Source organism: Haliaeetus leucocephalus, unplaced genomic scaffold, assembly GCF_000737465.1.
Source record: "Haliaeetus leucocephalus isolate CR32 unplaced genomic scaffold, Haliaeetus_leucocephalus-4.0 Scaffold340, whole genome shotgun sequence".
NCBI lineage: Eukaryota > Metazoa > Chordata > Aves > Accipitriformes > Accipitridae > Haliaeetus > Haliaeetus leucocephalus.
In genome coordinates, this window is record NW_010972776.1 from 7581346 (window position 1) to 7600804 (window position 19459).

The 19459-nt window shown below is 63.1% G+C and overlaps 3 protein-coding genes across 8 annotated transcripts in view; 1 reads left to right on the forward strand and 2 right to left on the reverse strand.

Moving 5' to 3' along the window:
* Positions 1–19: 19 nt before the first annotated feature.
* On the forward strand, positions 20–7110 carry CSTF2 (cleavage stimulation factor, 3' pre-RNA, subunit 2, 64kDa). 4 transcript variants are annotated; one of them, XM_010572441.1, is made up of 14 exons: positions 20–103; positions 259–337; positions 1124–1293; positions 1589–1725; positions 1813–1932; positions 2035–2190; positions 2319–2442; positions 2763–2825; positions 4807–4948; positions 5314–5465; positions 5765–6042; positions 6484–6609; positions 6747–6872; positions 6999–7110. In XM_010572441.1, exons 1-13 carry the CDS (start codon positions 46–48, stop codon positions 6867–6869), a joined length of 1728 nt encoding a protein of 575 aa, XP_010570743.1. In that variant the 5' UTR covers positions 20–45; the 3' UTR covers positions 6870–6872; positions 6999–7110. The 4 variants fall into 4 exon arrangements, with proteins under 4 accessions (XP_010570743.1, XP_010570747.1, XP_010570745.1 ...); XM_010572443.1 differs by lacking the exon at positions 259–337 and having other exon boundaries at positions 34–103; positions 1003–1293; XM_010572442.1 differs by lacking the exon at positions 20–103 and having other exon boundaries at positions 258–337; positions 1003–1293.
* A 1098-nt stretch (positions 7111–8208) lies between these two features.
* Positions 8209–12880, reverse strand: NOX1 (NADPH oxidase 1). Of its 3 annotated transcripts, XM_010572446.1 has the most exons (13): positions 12836–12880; positions 11768–11863; positions 10983–11093; positions 10824–10908; positions 10599–10744; positions 10337–10518; positions 9964–10102; positions 9782–9874; positions 9389–9624; positions 9146–9308; positions 8872–9018; positions 8534–8658; positions 8209–8335 (listed from the first exon to the last, which is right to left on the reverse strand). In XM_010572446.1, the coding sequence occupies exons 1-13, from the start codon at positions 12878–12880 to the stop codon at positions 8209–8211; spliced, it is 1695 nt and encodes a 564-aa protein (XP_010570748.1). The 3 variants fall into 3 exon arrangements, with proteins under 3 accessions (XP_010570748.1, XP_010570749.1, XP_010570750.1); XM_010572447.1 differs by lacking the exon at positions 10983–11093; XM_010572448.1 differs by lacking the exon at positions 8872–9018.
* Positions 12881–14349: 1469 nt separating this feature from the next.
* XKRX (XK, Kell blood group complex subunit-related, X-linked) overlaps positions 14350–19459 on the reverse strand; it is an 11670-nt gene continuing 6560 nt past the window's right edge. Inside the window, exons 2-4 of the mRNA XM_010572541.1 lie at positions 19232–19458; positions 16612–16871; positions 14350–15100 (exon numbers count right to left, since the gene is read on the reverse strand). Of these exons, the coding sequence (XP_010570843.1) occupies positions 14355–15100; positions 16612–16871; positions 19232–19458 (1233 nt within the window). The 3' untranslated portion in view covers positions 14350–14354. The remainder of the gene's footprint in view (positions 15101–16611; positions 16872–19231; position 19459) is intronic.

The window sequence follows — 19459 nt, forward strand, 5'->3', positions numbered from 1 at the left end:
CGTGGGGGGCGGGACCGGAAGCGGCGGCGAGGCCCGGGCGGCGGGATGGCGGGGCTGTCGGTGCGGGACCCCGCCGTGGACCGCTCCCTGCGCTCCGTCTTCGGTGAGCGGCACGGGGGCGGGCGGGGACGGGGATGGGGGTGAGGATGAGGATGAAGGCGAGGTCGGGCCGGCCGAGTCCTTCCCGCCGTTGGGGGCCGGTACCCGCGCAGCCCTCGGCCTCCGCGCTGACCGGCGGCCACCGTCTCTTTTCCACAGTGGGGAATATCCCGTACGAAGCCACAGAGGAGCAGCTGAAGGACATTTTCTCAGAGGTTGGGCCCGTGGTCAGCTTTAGGTGAGAATAGCTGCCCGTCTCCCCCTTCCTCGGTTCCTGAAGGCAGCGTGGGCAAACCGAGCCCCGCGGGTGGCCGGGGGCTGTGGAGGAGCATGCTGCACAGAGCCAGCCTTCCGACGGGCAGGAGCAAAGCAGCGCACAGCGGTGCGGCTTCTGGGCGGTCTGGGAGGCTGTGGCAGCTGTGCTTGGGGTGCAGGCACGGAGATCCCGTGCCGAGGTCGCCTGGAGATGCAGAGCGTAACCGCCCGAGCGCAACAGCCTGAATGTGGGCACGCTGCTCCGGGATGGAGGCAGCTGCCCTGCTGTGGCATGGGGCTGGGGCAGATAAGCCCTCAGGTCCTGATTAGGCTTTATGCAAAGAGATGGGAGCATAGAGCACTCCCATCCCAGCGGCTCTGCAAGGATGTTTTCCTGGCTTGGCACTTGGCTTCAGAGAGCTCCCAATTAAGGGCTTGGGAGCTCCAGGAGCAGCCAGTCCAGTCCTGTGCCCCCAAGAGCTGCCTTCATGGGTCATGGAAAGCACAGCGCCTGCGCTGGTGGCCTTCCTGCATACTGGAGTTTTGGGAACACCCATTGGCCTGCAGCCAGGAGGTCTTTTGGCTCTGGCTTAGGGCCGACTGTTGTGCACCTTGATCTGACTCTGGTGCCTTCTCTGTGCTCCCCAGCGCTCCTGTGTGGTGTACCCCAAAAGCTCCCTCCCAACTGATGGGGAGCTGTGGGCACTGCGCACTGCTCGATGCCTGCGCTGCCCTCAGCCGTGGTGGTTCTCTCCTCCTCGCTGTGCAGGCTGGTGTATGACAGGGAGACGGGAAAGCCGAAGGGCTATGGCTTCTGTGAGTACCAAGACCAGGAGACGGCCCTCAGTGCCATGCGGAACCTGAACGGGCGAGAGTTCAGCGGGAGGGCCCTGCGCGTCGACAATGCGGCCAGTGAGAAGAACAAGGAGGAGCTGAAGAGTGAGTCTGAATTTTATGGTGGAGAGTGCACTGATGTTATGGTGGGCCTGGACTTTTCAGTGTTACAAAGCGTGCCTCTTCTGCGAGGCTGGCAAGGTGGAGACCTCGTGGAGCTGACCTGCTCCAAGCGATGTAGCAAGTAGTTTTGCAGAGGGATGGATGGGCTCAGCTCTGTTTTCTCTCCCAGATAATCTCCCCGTTTTCACCGCCTCCCCTTCCCTGTAACGGCATGGTGCTTCCCTTCTAATGAGCCTGTTAAAAATGGCCAGTCCACATTGCCACAACTCTGTTGCAGGCTTGGGCACAGGCGCACCCATCATAGAGTCACCTTACGGGGACCCTGTCAATCCTGAAGATGCCCCCGAGTCCATCAGCCGAGCAGTAGCCAGCCTGCCACCCGAGCAGATGTTTGAGCTGATGAAGCAGATGAAGGTAAGTGAAGTGGAGGGCTGTGCTCCCTGCTCGCTGCATGCCCCTGTTGCGCCTTGCCCGAGCTCTGATCTGCGTGTGTCTTCTCAGTTGTGCGTCCAGAACAGCCCTCAGGAAGCCAGGAACATGCTGCTCCAGAACCCCCAGCTGGCTTACGCCCTGCTGCAGGCCCAGGTCGTCATGAGGATCGTCGACCCGGAGATTGCGCTGGTTTGTCCCTTCCTGCCTCATCCGGGGTCGGTAGGGTATCGGTGGCAGCCTGTTATGGAGGGCAGGTGGAAGAGAACTCGTTTCTCCTTGTTCTGTTCCTAGAAAATCCTTCATCGCCAGACCAGCGTTCCTCCTCTGATCCCAGGCAACCAGCAGCCAGTGCCAGGGCCAGGGCCTGGACCAGGACCGGGGCCTGGGCCAGGGCCAAATGCCCAGCTGAACCCGCAGAATACCCCCTCGTCCCAGCCACAGCCCATAGTAAGAGCCTATGCGACACACGTGCTGTGCGGGGGAGAGATGGGCGTTGGCGGCTCCAGCTCTCGCAGCTGGGGTGCGTGTGCCCAAATGACGGGGCTTCCCTGAGGTCCGGTTTCTCTCCTGGGTAGGGTGGGATGCACGTAAACGGCGCTCCTCCTCTGATGCAGCCGCCCATGCAGGGAGGAGTGCCGGCCCCAGGACAGATGGCAGCCCCTGTACAGGGCCCAGGCCCCGGCCCCATGGCTCCTGGAGGTGAGTGTGTGGGTTTTGGCTGAACCGTGCTCTGGGCGTACGGGTCCTACGGACAGTCCCCCTCTACCTTCCCCCTAACCGGAGGGCTTGGCCCCGTGAGAGCACACGTAGTCCCAAACCATGCGTTGTGGTTGTGGCTGCCGCCAGCAGCGGTCCAAAAAGTTGGCTTATCTCTGTGGGGAACCAACACCAAGAAAATAAACCTCCAGGTGCTCCCCCAGGAGCTGGGAGAGGGGGAGGTATTTGGGGCTAAAGGAATCGGTTAGTTGTGTAGGGATGGCCAAGGAGGAGGTATCTGATCTTTGCCTGTTCCCTCTCAGGTGGGATGCAGCCGCAGGTGGGGATGCCGGGTGGAGGGCCTGTCCCCTTGGAGCGTGGACAAGGTAAAACGGATGTGGGTTAGTGCTGTGTGTCATGTGAGCCTCGTTGTGGCGAGGGCCCAGGCCACGGGTGCTGAGCAGTGCTGCACCGAGAGCCCCTGCCAGCTACCTGCAGCCTTGCCGTCCCTGGATCTGGGGCAGCTCCTGCAGCGCTGGGCTGCACCCGGGTTTGTTCGCTTAGGCGCAAGGCTGTGGTAGCAGCTCTCCTGCTTCCAGGGCCCCAACCCGTGCACCGGTTTGCTCCCAGCTTGTTCTGCGCCATGTTATGCAGATGAGCCCTGGAAGCCAGGAGAGCTGCTGGTCCCCGCAGAGCCCCACTGAGCGGGACGTGCCTGTTTTTTCCATCTCTCTGTGAGCCCATGTCTGTCCCTGTGCTTGTGCGGGCAGGCAGAGCTTGCTCTTCTCTGGTCCCTGTCCTGCTCCTTTGCTGCCTGGGTGCTGGGAAGCAGCTTGTGCTGCCGCCGCGTCTGCCCGCCTCTGCGAGTGCTCCCTGCACCGTGCCCGGCAGAGGGAGCTGGGCTTTCGCTTTTGCTTGTGACAGTGAGTGCAAGGCTTGGCAGGGAATTTCCCGGTGAGTGATGGCTTGGCTTTCCCTCCGCAGGCACGGTCTGTACGGCCCAGCCCCGGAGCCGGATTCCTTACGGTTCACACATTGTGTGGCTGCCCCATCAAGCCATGTGCCGGGGTTAGCGCAACCAAGGCGTTCCTGTTCTCCCAGTAATAAGGCACACAGGCAGTTGACACCCCTATTGCCTTGACTTGTATCATGGGCCTTGTTTCAAGAACGTGGCAAACCTGTTCTGAGATCCTCTGGTCTTAGGTACTTAGGGGTAGCTGACTCTCGTTTTCTTTGGGGTGGGCACCATCTTCCTGAGAGCAACCTGGTAGTTCTTGGCACCCGCGAGGTTTTGGAGAGCAGACAGAAAGCTGGCACTGACGAGTGCCATGGGAAGCTGTGGGCAGGGGCAGAAGCAGAAGCTGGCTGGCTGTGCGTTGAGGGGCGCAGCATGGCCCCGCAGAATGCCGATTGTTTCATCAGGATGTCCTCCTGCCCTGCACGTTCACACAGTGAGCGAGGGAAGGGCTGTGCCAAGCTGGCTGTCACGCCTGTGGTGGCTGAGGTGGCGTTAATGGAAGAGGTTGATAAAGCCAGACCTGCAGCATGCAGCATCTTCTCTGTAGGTTTTCTGGGGGACTTCAGGGAGCGGAAGTGATCCTGCAGGCAGCACTGTCCCCAAGGCTGAGTGCATGTGTGCATACACTATTTACGTGTCTGCTCTTCTCCCTCTTTTCCTGCTGCTTGCCCAGGGAACCTGCAGCTCTCGCCCGTGGGACCTGCCAGGCCTGCGTCTATCGAACGCGTTCAAGGTATCCCGGCACTCGCCAGCTCCCTCCTCCCATGGAGCTTGTTGTGGAGTGTACAGAGAGCAGCTTTCACCCCACTATGCTCAGGGCCGGGGACTGGTGTATCACTCCGTGTAGCCTGGCAGGATTAAGAGGAGGAGGCAGGATTTCCTCCGGGGCCAGAGGAGAGAGCAGGCTAGTGCTGTGCACAGAGAGCCACTAGTGGAAAAGGAGAGCCTGCTTGGAGAGGGCCTTTGCCTAGGATCCAGCTCCCTTTGACACCTCGCTGCCAGGTCTTACTTTGCTCCTGGCCCCACGTCAGCAGGGTGTTGATGCCTGCGCTCGTAGGGATTGCCACAGGGGCACCCACGCTTGTTTTGGCCACCTGGTGCCATTAGGAGCCTGAGGTAGAGCCAGAGAGGGAAAGAGAGGGATAAAAGCAGCAGCCAGGGAAGGGGCCTCGGTGCGCCGTGGCCTCATGCGAGGGGCTGCCCCCCCAGCGGTCAGCGCAGCTCACCCGCCTGCGTGCCGGGGAGCAGCTAGGCCGCCCCGCACCCTAGCCCCGAGAGCGCTGGGGGACAGTCTCAGCATGGTGCTGGTCATGCAGATCCTCACGAGCTCTTGTGTGTCTCCCTGGCAGTGCCCATGCCAGACCCGAGGGCCCCTATGCAGCGTGGACCTCTACCTGCTAGTGGCCCGCCGCCCCGAGGCCTTTTGGGAGATGCCCCGAATGACCCTCGCGGAGGGACCCTGCTCTCAGTCACTGGAGAAGTGGAGCCCAGGTGAGGGGAGAGGGAAGGAGAGGAGCCCTTGGCACCATCCCCTGCCCAAGGGTGACCTCTCACTGAGGACAGGGATGGCACCAGCCTTCCGGGAGTCACTGCTGCCTGGTCGGAGGCCTGTGTGCTGCCGACCACGGGGGCCGGCCCGTTTCCCCGGGGACGGGGCATCCCCGGGGTGATGGCAGCAGCCCTGCAGCATGGGGCCGACAGCACCTGTCCCTGTGCCAGCCTCACCCTCCTCCCCTGCGGCCGGCTTCGGGGGCAATCCCAGCGCTCTGCCCAGACCGTGCCAAGCCAGCGTCTGATTTACACTCTCTCGCTTTTTCTCCTCCTCCTGCTTTGCTCTCCTCGTCTCTCTGCGTCAGAGGTTACCTTGGGCCGCCCCACCAGGGAGCCCCTATGCACCATATGCCTGGTCATGACAGCCGTGGCCCCCCCCATGAGATGAGGGGGGGACCCATGGGAGAACCCCGACCACTGATGGGAGAGCCGCGGGGGCCCTTGATGGATGCTCGAGGTGAGAGAGGGGGCATGAAATAACGGGTAGCTTAAAGCATACGGACAAGAAGTCAGAGTGGAGCCCGCTGCCCCGACGCGAGACGTAGAAGGGGGATTTGGGCAGTGAAGCGACTGACTCCGGGGCAAGGAGGGACAGTCCCACGGGGCAAGGGACTTCCTCCAGGCATGTCTCCTCTGCCCCCAGCCCTGCACCTTCCAGGCATTTGCTAGCCCCCAGACAAAGGAGGCAGCGGGCTCGCTCCCACGCTCCCTGCGGCGCTGCTCCCTTCAACAGCTCGCCTTGTCTTTCCTCTGCAGTCGGAAGAGATCCCCGAGGGCTGGAGCCGCGAGGATTGGAGCCACGAGGGCTGGAGCCCCGGGTGATGGAGGCACGAGCTCTGGAGGCACGAGGCCTGGAGCCACGGGTCCTGGAGCCGCGAGTGCTGGAAGCCAGGGCCATGGAGGCCAGGGTCATGGAGCCCCGGGGCCTGGAGCCTCGAGGGCCTGGTCCCAACCCACGTGGCCCTATGCCTGGTGGGATACAGGGTCCTGGGCCACTTAACATGGGAGCCAGTGGCCCACAGGGGCCCCGCCAGGTACACATAACGCCTCTGCTCAGCTGGTTGGGCACTGACAGTGTCTTGTAGATGGGGGCTGGGTGGGGGGCATGATCGCATTCAGCAGCTAGAGAGGGGAGGGTGTCCTGTGGAGCAGCACCGCCGGGAAGCACAAGGCCTGGATCAGTGGCTCTCTGAGGGGTTCAGGGCATCCGTCGCATCTCCCCAGGCATTGCCCATCTGCTGGGCACAGGACGAGGTTCAGGCCCCTCTCCACCTCTTCCTGATGTGCAGGAAGGAGCGCAGGAGTTGGAGGCAGAGGAGAGCACGTAAAACACACGGTAGCCTGTCTCTCTTCATGCTTGGACGTCTTCAGGCTGTCTGTGAGGGCATCCATCTGGTCATCTGCTTTACGTTCCTGTATTTGTATGGCTGAGTCCAGGGACCCCTTGGTCCTTACCCCCTCTCTCGTGCCCGCAGGTTCCTAACATGGCAGGGGCAGGCATGCAGGGAGGAGGCATTCCGGGGGCAGGGGTCCAAGGAGCTGGTCAGCCTGGAGGCTTTAGCCCTGGACAGAGCCAGGTCACCCCCCAGGATCACGAGAAGGTGAGAAGACAAAAAGGGAAGGGTGAGACAGCAGGCGTGGCACTTCCTACGTGCCTTACTGTGGTGGGGACAGCCCCTTCCTGACTCTAGTAACCCGTGGCTGCTCGCGTGTCTCTGATTCCCCCCTCTCCCCACAGGCAGCCCTGATCATGCAGGTTCTGCAGCTGACGGCAGACCAGATTGCCATGCTGCCTCCGGAGCAACGGCAGAGCATCCTTATTCTAAAGGAGCAAATCCAAAAGTCCACGGGAGCACCCTGACAGGTGATGTCTTTAACCCAGCCTTAGCCTGTGCCTGCTCCCCATCAGTAAATCAGAGAGCTGCTCAGGATGGGGCTCTACCCTGCTTTTCCTCTCTATGCTGGAGCTCACTCCCCTTTCTTCTCTTAGCCCTGGAGATGCCATCCACCTGGACAGAGGCGACGGTCCGTGGCAGCTGCTTCCCGTTGCTGTCTGAGCTGATGCTGCGTTTTGGGAGAGGTTTCTCCTCCGCCCCCCAATGTTTTCCCCTCCCATTCATCCTTTTTTCTGTGTGTATATTTTATGACGTTCGAAATAAAGTGGGAGGAGGGTTTGAGTAAAGCCATGTTTCCGACTGCCTTGTTTGGTCTCTTGTGGAGGCCGGAATGGGACTGTTGGGTTCTGGGAACAGTCTGGCCTGGCTCCAGGCTAGTCCAAACCACTCGCCTTCCTCCCACCTCCCCAGCACCAAGGCAAGATCTACTCGTGGGATTTTATGTGCCGTGCTGGTCACAGCTGTTCACAGGGGTGTAAGGGCAGGGCAGCACAGGGAGCTCAGCTTTCTGTCCCTACTGACCGGGCAGGAGGGGCTCCGTATCCAATTGCTGTATTGCTTACCACACCGGCCTCTCGGGGAGGGTGGTTTTCCCCTCTTCTCTGCATATGCTTGAGCAGAATTTGTTGCCTTTGTGTGAGCTGCATTTGAAGTTGGCCTGTGCGCTGGTGTGTGCCTGGCAGGTGGTGCAGGCTGGCTCTGGGTGGTGGCAGGGAGCCCCCGCAGAGGGGGAGTGCCTTACACTGCACCCCAGAGGGTTTGCTATGAACCAGCCTTTTTGTTGCAGCCCTACGAGGGGGCAAAGAGTAGGCTCCCTTCACTCCTGCACGGACTGAGTCACCACGGAGGTTTTTATTGCAAAGGAAAGTACATTTAATTTACGCTTTTGTGTAAAGGACTGTTTAAACCCAGAGGGGCATGTTTGACCCCCAGTGCCTGCTCGGCGTGCCCCTCTCCTGTCCCCATCCCCAGCCTGTGGTTCTGCGCAGCCTGCTGGATGTTCCCGCTGCTTCCCGCTGCTCCAGCAGCATCATTGCAGCACGTGCCTCTGGTTTCTCGATGGGGGGCTGTGCGGAGCTGCGGGTCCGCTCCCTTCATGAGGACCCTTTGTAGACCAGGTCAAGAAGGCAGCAGTCTTTGAACCGCGAGTTTCTCGTGGAGGAGGAGTGCCTTGCCGTGTCTTGCCTTTTGGCTTTGATGCATGCGCTCTTCAGCAGATGCTTATCCCTGGCCATGCTCTGGCACGGGCGGTGAGGTGAGACCGGCAGAGTCCCCTGCTCGCTGCGGTCCCAGCCTGACTGCCACTTAGAAGTTCTCCTTGTTGAAGTAGAATTTGACCTTCCTGGGGTCCAGGCTGGAGTGCTGGTGGCAAGACTTCTGCAAGCTCTTTGCCAAGGCGCCCGGCCCGCAGAGGAACACACCGACCACTGACCTGTGCACAGCACAGGGCTGTCACTGCCAGGTGGGCAGCTCAGGGAAAGGTGATTTAAGAGCTTTTTGGGATCCCTGCAACCTGTGGGGGATGAGCATGCCCCTCCCAAAGCCAGCTCTGCCCAGCCTGGTGCTGGGTGCCAGGGAGGAGGGGGTGCCTACCAGCACCGGCACCCCAAACCCCCTGCCCGGCTCTTACCTGGGGTGGGCTGCAGCCACCGCCGCAAACTCGCTGTTCCACATGGGCCGCCCAAAGATGGTTTTGTGCCTGAGGCCCGTCACCGTGTCCATAGCGGTGTCAAAGCGGAGCGCCACATTGTTGGCCTGGACAGAGCAGGGACGGTGAGGACCCCGGCCACCATCCGTGAGCCCACCTCCATTCCCTCACCATAGAGGAGCATCCATTGCCGATGTCCACCAAACACGGCTCCCGGACTTTCTGCCTGCAAGCCGTTGACATGCTTGCCCTGCCCCTCCTGCCTGCCTCGGCCACCCCATGTCCCCCCTTGCAGTCATGCCTGCCCGTGGCCGACTCACGATGCTGGTGTCCCAGCCGGTGAGGAAGAGCCGGTAGGTGAGAAAGTCCGCCTTGCCCGACTCAACCATCTTCTGCTCCAGCGAGGCAAGCAGGTCATTGAACCAGGCAAACGCTCCCGTGTCCCGGCAGAGCCAGTAGAAGTAGATCTGGGATGCAGGGGCAGAGGGGTTGCCCAAGGTGGAGCGGAGCAGGAGGGGTGGAAGGATGCGATGTCGAGGACTGAGAGGACCAGCATGGGGAAACCCATGGCTGGTCCTGTAGGGCAGCCCATACCTTCTTGGTCTTGAGGGTCTGGTCAGCCTGCTGGAACTTGTACCAGATGGACTTCAGGATGGAGGCGAAGGGGGTGACACCGATGCCTGCTCCCACCAGCATGGCCACCTCATACTGGAACACGTCTTCGCTGGCCGTGCCAAAGGGGCCATCCACCTCGATCCTGGCCGAGGGAGGGCCTGGGTAAGAGCTACGGCCTCCCCAAATCCCCGGGATGGTCCGTTGGGGTGCTCCCCAGCCTACCTGGGCATCTCCGTCTTTTGCTGCTGAAAGGTGTCGATGAGACGCTCCGTCCAGTCACCGGCTGCCCGGATGTGGATGGAGAAGAAGTCCTCCTCGGGCGCCGAGGTGAGGGTGAAGGGATGCCACTCCAGCAGGGAGATGGCGGGGCAGTTGACGAAGATGTACTGTCCCACCTCCATGCGGAAGCCCTTCTTCTGCATCTGCAGTTCCAGCACTCGGGCAGGGTGCATGACCACCTGCAGGGCAGGGATGGGGGCTCAGCACCCAGCCCGGCTCCCGTCCCCGGGCAAGGGGCGATGGCAGCAGCCCCTGCCCGTCTCCCCACGGCCACCCCAGCAGCGGTGGCTGCGAGGAAAGGAGCTGGCGGTAGGCACAGGCTCCTGCACCACCCACCTTGGTGACAACGACCTTCTGCCGCGCACGCCAGACCCGGAGGATCCGCTCGAAGGTGTAGAGGATGAGGGGAGCCAGAACCCATTTCCAGGACTGCGGGGATGGTGGAGAGTAAAGGGTTGGGGAGGGCCGGGGCTGGAGCATCCCAAGCACAAGGGCTTCTCCCCCCGCCGCTGCCCCACCTCGGCAGGGATGCTCCCGAACTCGGGGTCTTTGCAGCAGTTGTGGCTGCAGTCCTCGTCCTTGCGCGTGAGATACTGGGCGCAGCGATAAGGGTGCACCTCCTCCATGCTCTCCTCCGTCTGCCCGCGCACCAGTCCGCTGCGGGGAGGTGAGGGATGAGCCCAGGGGCCGGCTCCTGTGCCCCGGCTGGGGCTGAGCCGTGCTGCATGAGGCCGGTTGGGCTAGCCAGCCCTGGGAATGGGGAGCTCACGGCCCCGCTGGACCCTCTCGGGGGCTGCACCGCTCCCCCGGGGCAGGCAGGGCTGCCCCATCGGGGATCTGCGGCCGCTGCCCCTCGCTGTCCTGCCTTCGGGGAGCGGCGAGGAGCCTTACGCGATGCCGTGGATGACGAGGCCGGCGAAGTAGATGAGGAAGAGGTGGTGCGTGTACCAGAAGACCTCGAAGTAGTTCCTGCGGATGAACTCGGTGGAGGACGTGACCATGAGGATGAGCGCCAGCGTGATGATGACTCCCGTCAGCCCCGGGATGGTGGTGAAAGCCACGTACTCGACGGTCTGCAGGGTTGGCAGGCTGGCTTAGGGAAGCAGGGCACGGGCGGTGGCAGGGGGGGCTGGATGCCAGGGCCGGCACTCACCGTCTGGTTGGAGTGGATGGGGTTCAGCCACTTGCCGCCACCCTGCAGGTGCAACTTGGAGAGGACGGCGGGGAGGCTGCCGTCGGTGGCTTGCTGGCTGTGGTTGTAACGCTCCAGGTTGAAGAGGTGGGCGATGGTGTGCACGGCTGGGCAGGGGGACAGGCTGTCACCCTCCTGGCCACCCGCCCCGTCCCCACCGTCCCCCAGTCCGGCGCAGGGTGGTACCTGTGAACAGGGCCAGCGCGTAGGCCACCAGCTTGTGGAAGGTGAGGTTGTGGTCCAGCTGCTTTCGCAGCGTCCGCCTGCAGCACTGCGGGGAGAGGAGGAGGTGTTGGGACAGGGATGGGGACGGCCGCGGTGGCCGTGCCGCTGCGGGGCACTCACCGAGCAGGTCCCGCGGAGGAAGGAGAGGAGGTTGCGGCAGACGGGCAGCAGGATCAGCATGCTGTTGAAGTTGAGGCATTTGGCCGATGCCCGTGCCCACGCCAAGGCGGACTGGGGAGAGGAGGAGGGGGGTGAGCACCCACTGTCCCATGCCGCAGGTGGGCTATGCCTGCCTGCAGCCACGCTGACCCCCTCCCGGCTCTGCCCAGCATGGTGCTGGGCCGGGACTGGGACAGGATGGGGCCAAGTGACGCTGAGCTGGGGCTGAGTGATGCTGGGCTAGGTATCGGGAAGGAGTGATGCTGGGCTGCGACAGGGACTGGGAAGGGGTCATGCTGGGCTGGGTTTGAGACTAGGAGGAGGTGACGCTGGGCTAGGTTCTGGGAAGGAGCGATGCTGGGCTGTGCTGGGGACTGGGAGGGGGTCATGCTGGGCTAGGAAATGGGAAGGAGTGATGCTGGGCTGTGCTGGGGACTGGGAGGGGGTCATGCTGGGCTAGGAACTGGGAAGGAGCGATGCTGGGCTTCACTGGGGACTGGGAGGGGGTCATGCTGGGCTGTGCTGGGGACTGGGACAGGGTGATGCTGGGCTGGGATGGTGCACTGCTAGGCTGGGACAAGACAGGGACCAGCATGGAGCAATGCCGGGCTGGGGACTGGGACAGAGCAATGGCAGGCTGGAAGAGAACAGGACAAAGAAGGGGCTGCAGCCCCTACCCCACTGCAGGAGGGCTCCAAGGGACACACGTGCCCAGGCAGGCAGGGTACTGGGGGGGACTGCCTTACCCCGAGGATGGCCCTGGTGTAGAAATACCGCTCATCCCGGTCAAAGAACAGAAAGTAGTACGTGAAGAGGAAGATGTTGATGCCCAGCCAGGCCGCCTGCGGGGGAAAGCCGCGGCCTCGTGAGGGACCCCGGCCCGGGACCCCCTCTCACCCCGCAGCACTCGGGTGCGGGTACAGCCGAAGGGCATGAGGACAGCGGGACCTCTCCTGCTTCCTTATGAGCTGCAGCTGCACGCACGGGGCCGGGACATGGGGTCAAAGGTGGGGAGAGGTGTGGGAGTCTTGCAAAATAACTGTCTTGTCACCCACAGCCCTGTGCATCACCCGTGCACGAGGAAGGAGGAAAGGCAGCTGCAGGCAACGCCTGCACGGTGAGAGGGTGGTCGGGGCTGAGTGGGGAAGGCTGGGAGGAGGAAATTTCTCAGGGAACTGGCTCACCCAGCCCCACCACACTGCTGTCCCCTGCCTAACCCTGCTGCACCCCACAATGGCCCCTCTCACAGCCATCAATTTTTTGCAGAGTCCCCAAAACCACTTTGCCTTGCATTTGTTTTGTTTTGTTTTGTTTTTAAGTAATTGAAAAAATTAAAATAACCCAACTTTCTGCAAATCCCCATTTTCCCACGCATTTGCAGCTCTTCAAGCAGTGCCAAGCAGCCAGTGCGGTGCCAGCCAGGCAAGCCCCGTTACATGCGCTGGCAGATCGTCCCTACGGCGCAGGCTTTTCACCCCGGTGCAGGCTCTCACGGGGGGAGAAGAGGCACACGGGAGGCTCCTGGCCAAAGCGGCTGGGCAAAGCAGCAGCATTTTTAAGTTTTGCAGCAGGATCCCCCCTTTGAGTTGTGTTTTCCTTAAAACCCCATCCCTCCCCTGGCCACTGGGGCTTTGCAGGTTGGCTGAGCGGAGGAGACGCTTGGCTCTCCCTGCAGCCCAGCCCCAGAACGACCCGTCAGCCCCCATTTCCCCCGTAAGCCCCCCGGGGCCATGCCCAGACCGTGCCCCCCATAACCCCCCACATCACCCCAGTCCATCCCAGCAGATGACCCCCCTCCAGCCCCACACACTCACGAGGACCGCGGCCGAAAACCAGTGGTTGACCAGCCAGTTGCCCATGGTTCAACGTCCCCGCGTCTGCCTGCCCGTACCTGCTGCTGCCTGCCCCTGCCTGCTCCACGTTTTATGCAGGCGGCAGGCGGTGCGGCAGCCCCGGCCACGGGAACGGCACCACGGGGACTTTCCCCTGAGAAACCTTTGAGGAAATGCCGGGTAGTTTCAAAGGCCATCTTCCAGGAAGGTAGGGCTGACCCCATCGGCCGGCCGGCCCCGAAACCGGCCCCCCGCACCAGTCAGGTACAGGGCCCCCACTGAGGGGTCCCCCGCGGCCCCACAGCTGGGTGCTGCAGGGCATCGGGCTGCTCCTCTTGTTTTTTACAATATTTAGGGACAAAAATGGGCTTTTTTTTTTAAGGTAGGAATTTCCTGGTGGGAGGAAGTCACGGAGGGTCTATCCTGTTCCCTGGCCTCCCTTGCCAGCCGTCACTGCCCCTGTTTTACAAGAAAACCACCGAAAAAGGAGAAGCATCCCAGGGGCACAGCGCTGCGCCAGTGCCAGGATCCAGCCCAGGGATCCACTCCAGGGACGGTGAATTAAGACTGAGCGCCAGAGGTGCTGCACCTCTGTGGGCACACCAGGGTGCTGAGCACCCTCAGCCTGGCACCCAGCACCCTCCAGTCTGAGCTGACCCCGCAAATGGGTGCTGGGGAGGGGGCGGGTCACGCTCCTGGTTTGGGGCCAGGATGCCCAGGTCCCGTCAGCATCCCCACGGCTGTGCCAGCCACCCTTCCTCTCCTGCCTGCCCTCCACCGCAGGGTCCCAAACTCCATGGTGCCCAGTGCTCCTGCTGGGAACAGCAGCCAGTGCCGCAGCCTCAAGCCTGGAAGAACAGGTTGGGCAGGATTGCTCCTTACCAGCGTGCCGGGTTGCTCCTGGCCCGCGGCCACGGCCACGCTGACAGAGGTGCAGGATGAGGCTAGTCCCCGTCCCACCACGCTCCATCGCGGGGCTTCCCCCCCATCCCCAGGTCCCGCTGGCACAGCCCCAGCCCGATGCCCGTGAGCGCGAGGGCTACGTGGGCAGCCGGTGCCCGCACCCACGCCAGCCCCGGCGGGACGGTCCCCACCTTCCGCGTGAGTCACCGGCTGCCCGCCAGTACCCGGACGCGCAGCCACGGCAAAGTTTTTTTTACTGCTTAAAACAGTCCCGCCGGCACCCGTGGCCCCGAGGTCACCGTATGTACCGTAGCGGGCAGGCGGGGGGGAGAGGGTGTCAGGGCACCCCAGGGGTTGTGCACCGCGCAGCAGCCGGCTGGCAGCGGCAGGCGATTTGGGCACCCCAAAAGTCTTTCGTGTCCACTTGCATAGTCCCAGGCAGGCGGGCACGCTCCTGTCCCCCTGCTGCTGCGGGGACGCACCGGGACCCGCTGCCACTGCAAGGCTCGTGCCGCCAGCCCCCTCCGGCTGCCGGAGCAGCCCGGCGCTGCCCACCCCCGTGTCCGTGTCCATGTCCGTGTCCGGTGCTGGCCGTGTCTCAGACGATGCTGTGCCGAACGCCGGGCTCGTAGGGCGCCTGGAGGTGCAGAGGGGTCCCCGGCGGGCGCCGGCGGCAGCAGACGCAGTGCAAGAAGTCGGCGACATTGTGTCGGAAGAGCTGGCGGCAGGGGTGCAGGTACTGGAAGAAGAGGAGCATGAAGTAGATGCCCAGGCAGTAGCCGAGGAGCAGCTGCACCACCAGCATAGGGGTGCAGATGTTCTCGTAAACGTCCGTCTTGAAGAAGTACCAGAGGATGACGAGGGCCGTGTTCTCGGCCAGCCGGGCCACGTAGTACACGGCCAGGAGGCCCCAGTTCTGCGACTTGTCGATGAGGTCCCGGTCGGCCAGCTTGAGCTGCACGGCCGACCAGCAGAACATGTTGATGCTGGCGTAGAGGAGGGTGAAGGCGCAGAGCACCACCACCGTGCCCACCCGGCTGAAGTTCTTCTCGATGTTGTCGGGCAGGCGGGTGCCGCTCCGCCAGAACTGCACCCAGGGCAAGAAGAAGACCACCAGCAAGTTGGCCAGGGCGATGGGGATGATCCAGTGCTTGAAGACGGTGCTGAAGAGCACGAGGACGACCACGCGGGTGGAGATCTCCAGGCTTCGCCACAGCACAATGCAGAGGAAGGCCAGCGGCCGCAGCTGGACCTTGTAGTCATCGTACTTGACCTGGATGGCCAGGATGTTGCAGACGAGCGCTCCGTAGGTGACCGACACCAGGCAGATGCCCATGAGGACGGCTGCAGAGGGAGAGGGCAGGGGAGTCAGGCAGTGCCGGGATTTGGGCTGTGTGCTCGGCCTCTCTGCTGCCCCGGGTGCGAAGCGTGGGGTGCCAACCCTGGGTGCGAAGCGCGGGGTGCCAAGCACCGGGGCTCGCAGCAGGAGGCTCAGCGTGAGCACTGCTGGGGCAGCTCGTGGCTGGTGGTGACAGACCCTACAGCGGGGGAGCTGCAAGCAGGAGGAAGCTCTGCTCCCGGATTTTTCTCTCTCTGTTAATAAACCAAAGGCCTTTGCCAAACTGGGGCCGCTCCTGTGCTTGAACCAGGCACCAACCCCCTGCCCGGCGCAAGAAATGCTGCTCAAGGGTGAGGGGGGCATGGTCTGCGCTGCGAGCGTCCCTCTGCCCTCACCCGGGCCAAGAGCCACACCGCTGTAGCCCACCATTCACCCTGGGAGCACCTCAGGAGCCACACTTGTCCAGGGGCTGCAAACCCAAGGTCATTTGTAGGGAACACCGGCAGCTGCTCACGTTCAGCGCAGCCAGGAAAAACCGCGACACGGCAAAAGGGAAGCGTGCGGCTGGTCCCGGTCACGCCGTGCCGACGGCGGTGGCTGAGCTACCTGAGCTGTGAGGCAATTACCTGAAATGTGTCAACCGGGATTCGCTTCCCATATCTGCTGCTGGAGGAGCACCAGGCTCGTCCTCCTGCCTCCGCTGCTCCTACTCCCCAAAATCCCCTCGCAGGGGGCTGTGGCCAGGGAGGGGGTTTCTATGGGGCATCTCCCACGTGCCCCTTTCCGTGCGCCTGCTGTGGGCACAGAGGGCAAGGTCTGGGCTCCCAGCACGGCTGGGAGTGCGGGTCAGCGAGGGAGCTCCCTCCCCAGGTGCTACAATCGGAATGGTGCAAGAGCATTCCTGCACAGCCGGCTCAGCGTACTGAAGCGGGAGTTAAGAGCTTGCTCTGGCACATCCAGTCCCCGAGCACACAAACACCGCCGGACCAGGCGAGGGACCCTGGGAGGACTGGGCTGGGAGCTCTGGCCGTTGGGAAAGGTGCAGAAATAGATCTGATGGAGGGAGCGTGGGGAAGCCAGAGTCCCATAGCTAGCTGGCAAAACCAGTAAATAATGCAGACTGGAGCAGCCTGGGACAGGGGCATGGCATCTTTATGGGACAGGGCACCGGGAGGATGGCACAGCTGCGTAGGGCAGACATCTGCAAGCACCGGGGCTGGGAGCAGGGCTTGGTGCCTCAGTCCCAGCCAGCTCTTCCCAACCTCCCCAGCCTCACTCCAAGCTGGAAGGCAGAGAGCTGAGCGTGGGAAAACCAAACCAGGGGATGGACGAGTGCCCAACCTCTGTGGGTTGTGCTCCACGTTTACGGGAGTCTAGTGGCAGCTGTGCCCCCAGCAAGCCTCTGGAGCTTCATTCAGATGCCACACCAGCACAGGGGGCTAAGGAGCTGCTGCTGTGTCCTGGTGGGGTCCTGCCTGCACGGCCCCCGGGGAGCCCACGTGCTGGGCACCCTTACCTCGGGCGGCGGGGACGTACTTCTCTAGGATGCTGATGTAGAGCTGGAGGGTGAGCTGCGGCGTGGAGCCCAGGAAGGCCTGGATGACCGCCATGCGCTTGAAGGCGTTGCGGTGCGTGGCCAGCCGGCGCACCGAGTGGCCCACCTCCTGCTCCATCTCCACCTCATAGCCTTTCCGCAGCCGCCGCTTGCGGGTGATGGTGACATAGGGCTCCTCCTCCTTCCCCGACCAGCAGTACACCACCAGAGCCTCCATGCACCTGCGGGGACACGGTAGCCATCACCCCACCAGCCTCCTTGCTGCTCTCCGACCCCACTCCCAGCACCTCCAGCCCCCCCTCACCCGGTGCTGGCCGGACCCTGCTCCTGCCGAGCGCAGCCCAACTGATTTGGGCAACTGTTCAGCAGTGCTGCGGGCAGTCCCTGGGATGTGAGGATGAAGGCAGGATCCTGGGATGTCAGGATGAGGGCAGGGTCACACCAGGACCGCAGGGATGCCTGGTGGCCGCTCCTCTGCTCCGGCACTCAGGGGGAAGCACCCGGGGTAGGGGGACAACAACTGCCCCAGGGAGGGGTGCAACAACTGCTGCAAGAGGTGCAGCGTCCAGGGTACCGAAACTGTAGCTCTGCTGGGAGTTAAGAGTTACAGGAAGGGGTTAATCACCCTCGGGCTCTGTTTTCCCCACTAGCACAAAACGCATCTCTTCCTCTAAGTGGAGGCAAGACAAACTTTCTGGTATCCTCTTTGATCTCTCCCCCTGAGCAGAAGGCTTCTACGCTTCCTTCTTGGTGGGGGCGGCAGGAAGGGGAGCGCGGGGTGAAGCCGTGTGTGACACGGGCTGATAAGACGGCGCTTCCGCAGCCTCCTCCTTTCGGGGCACCCTCACGTGCGGGGAAGGGAGGCGGGTTTCTCCCACGCTGCTCCCCGCTGCAAGGCCAGCGGGACCCCCCAGCCCCTCGGCACGCAGCCACGAGGTGGGTGTGCGTGGGCCAGAGGCGATGGGCAGGGGAGGACCCATCCGACAGGCTTGGCTCCCGCCCGGGGACAAACTGGCTCTGGGACCAACAGGACGTAATTATTTATGAGCGCTCATTAGGACAGCAGAAGTCGCTCTGTTTCAGACCCAAATGGAATGAGGTTTTTGGATAAATTCTCTTGCCAGATCAGGCCAGCGCTCATGGCTCATTGCAAACTCTTAATGGAAAAACGGTTTCATCCAAAAGGCCCATCATCAAGGGCAGTCCTAGCCGGCTCCCAGTGCCCTGCCAGACCTTCTCAGCAGGCTGGCCTCCATCTCCAGCCCGAGGAGCCAACTGAAGCAGCTCCCCCCACCCCGAGCGGCTCTGGCTGGCTCTTGCAAGCGGCTGAGCACCATCGTAACCGTCTCAGACACCTGTGGTGGGTGCAGCGAGAGCTGCGACACCACCGTGGGCCAGCGTGGGCTGACGTGGACCCGCAGCCTTTCCAACGTGGTGACGAGGACGCCGCCGGCACCCCGCTTGTTTCCGCTGATGGAGGAAGCGCGGTGCAGGCCGCGGTGTTTTTGCAGCCCTGCTGGTACGGTGTGCCCCGAAGCGTGGCTGCCAGCGTGCCCTCGGGGAAGGAGCCCCGCGGAGATGGCGGCCCTGCCGTGCTGCCCAGCTGCACACCCTGTGCATTCTCACCGAGCAGGGTGGCCAGGGTGACGGCAGCCCGGGGAGGCACTGCAGCATTCCCAAGGAGTGAGAGATCAGCACCTCTCCAGCTTGTGCAACATCCACCCCCTCACCCTCCTCTCCCTAGCGTGGTCCCGTGGCCCCCCCCAGCTCCCATGCCAGCCCCGCTCCTGCAACCTAGCTCCTCTCCTCCATGTCCCATAACCCCCACCCGCTTCAGGCCTGGGGACCTTTTCTGGGGGGCAGGACCCCTGTTTGTATTCACCCTCAAGCACCCCAGCTGGGATTTGCATCTGTGCTCCCAGCCTAAGCGAGATGATGGCAAAACCCAAAGGCAGAGGGAAGTGCCGGCTGCAGAAAGCAACTGTGTGAGGAACCTTTTCAGCAGCTGAGATGCAACAGGCTGGCAGAGCCAAGTCCTGCCCGGAGCGGGGGTCCAGCAGGCAGGAGAGCAGGCAGCACCCCCCCGGCAGGACCGCAGCACTGCTGGGGATGGGTGGCTGAGCAGAAGACCTCCACAGGCCGGTGGCCAGAAGCAGCAGCATCCCCGGGGAGGAGGGAGACGGGGAGCCATCAGGAGCAGTTCTGGGCACATCGAGGTTTGCCGCACGGACAGATTTCTGCTGACAGGCAGCGCCCGGAGCTCCCCTCCCTGCCCGACCCCCGGTCCCTGCTCTCACCCGGGGCCGGCGGGACCTGCTGGGGGTCCCCACGTCCCTGCTGGGGGTCTCTGCGTCCCCTGCCGGGGGTCCCTGCATCCTCTGCCGGGGGTCCCCGCGTCCCCGGTCCCCGTATCCCATTGGCAGGGGTCCCCATATCCCATTGCCAGGGGTCCCCACGTCCCATTGCCGGGGGTCCCCGCGTCCCCGGTCCCCGTATCCCATTGGCAGGGGTCCCCATATCCCATTGCCAGGGGTCCCCACGTCCCATTGCCGGGGGTCCCCGTGTCCCCTGCGGCGCTCACCTGATGATGGGCCCGAGCTGGAGCAGGTGCATGAGGAGGACGAGGGGGCGGTCGCGGCTGAGGTCGCGGTGCACGAAGATGAGGGTGAGCTGCACCAGGACGGAGGGGCAGAGCACGAAGAAGACGGTGAGCGCCAGCCAGAAGCGGTCGTCGGAGTGGCCGTAGGAGAGGCAGAGGACGGCGGCCGCCGCCCCCTCCCCGCAGAAAAGAGCCGTCGAGAAGACGATG

What these genes read in the sequence shown, in the direction of transcription:
- CSTF2 (XM_010572441.1), top strand. Translation starts at nt 46, where the DNA reads ATGGCGGGGCTGTCGGTGCGGGACCCCGCCGTGGACCGCTCCCTGCGC. An exon ending in AGCTGATGAAGCAGATGAAG is followed by an intron (nt 1,726 to 1,812) that starts GTAAGTGAAGTG and finishes GTGTCTTCTCAG; the next exon opens with TTGTGCGTCCAGAACAGCCC. An exon ending in CCCCTTGGAGCGTGGACAAG is followed by an intron (nt 2,826 to 4,806) that starts GTAAAACGGATG and finishes TCTCCCTGGCAG; the next exon opens with TGCCCATGCCAGACCCGAGG.
- NOX1 (XM_010572446.1), bottom strand. Translation starts at nt 12,880, where the DNA reads ATGGGCAACTGGCTGGTCAACCACTGGTTTTCGGCCGCGGTCCTC. An exon ending in TCCTCCGCGGGACCTGCTCG is followed by an intron (nt 10,909 to 10,982) that starts GTGAGTGCCCCG and finishes CTCTCCCCGCAG; the next exon opens with TGCTGCAGGCGGACGCTGCG. An exon ending in GTGGCTGCAGCCCACCCCAG is followed by an intron (nt 8,336 to 8,533) that starts GTAAGAGCCGGG and finishes TGCTGTGCACAG; the next exon opens with GTCAGTGGTCGGTGTGTTCC.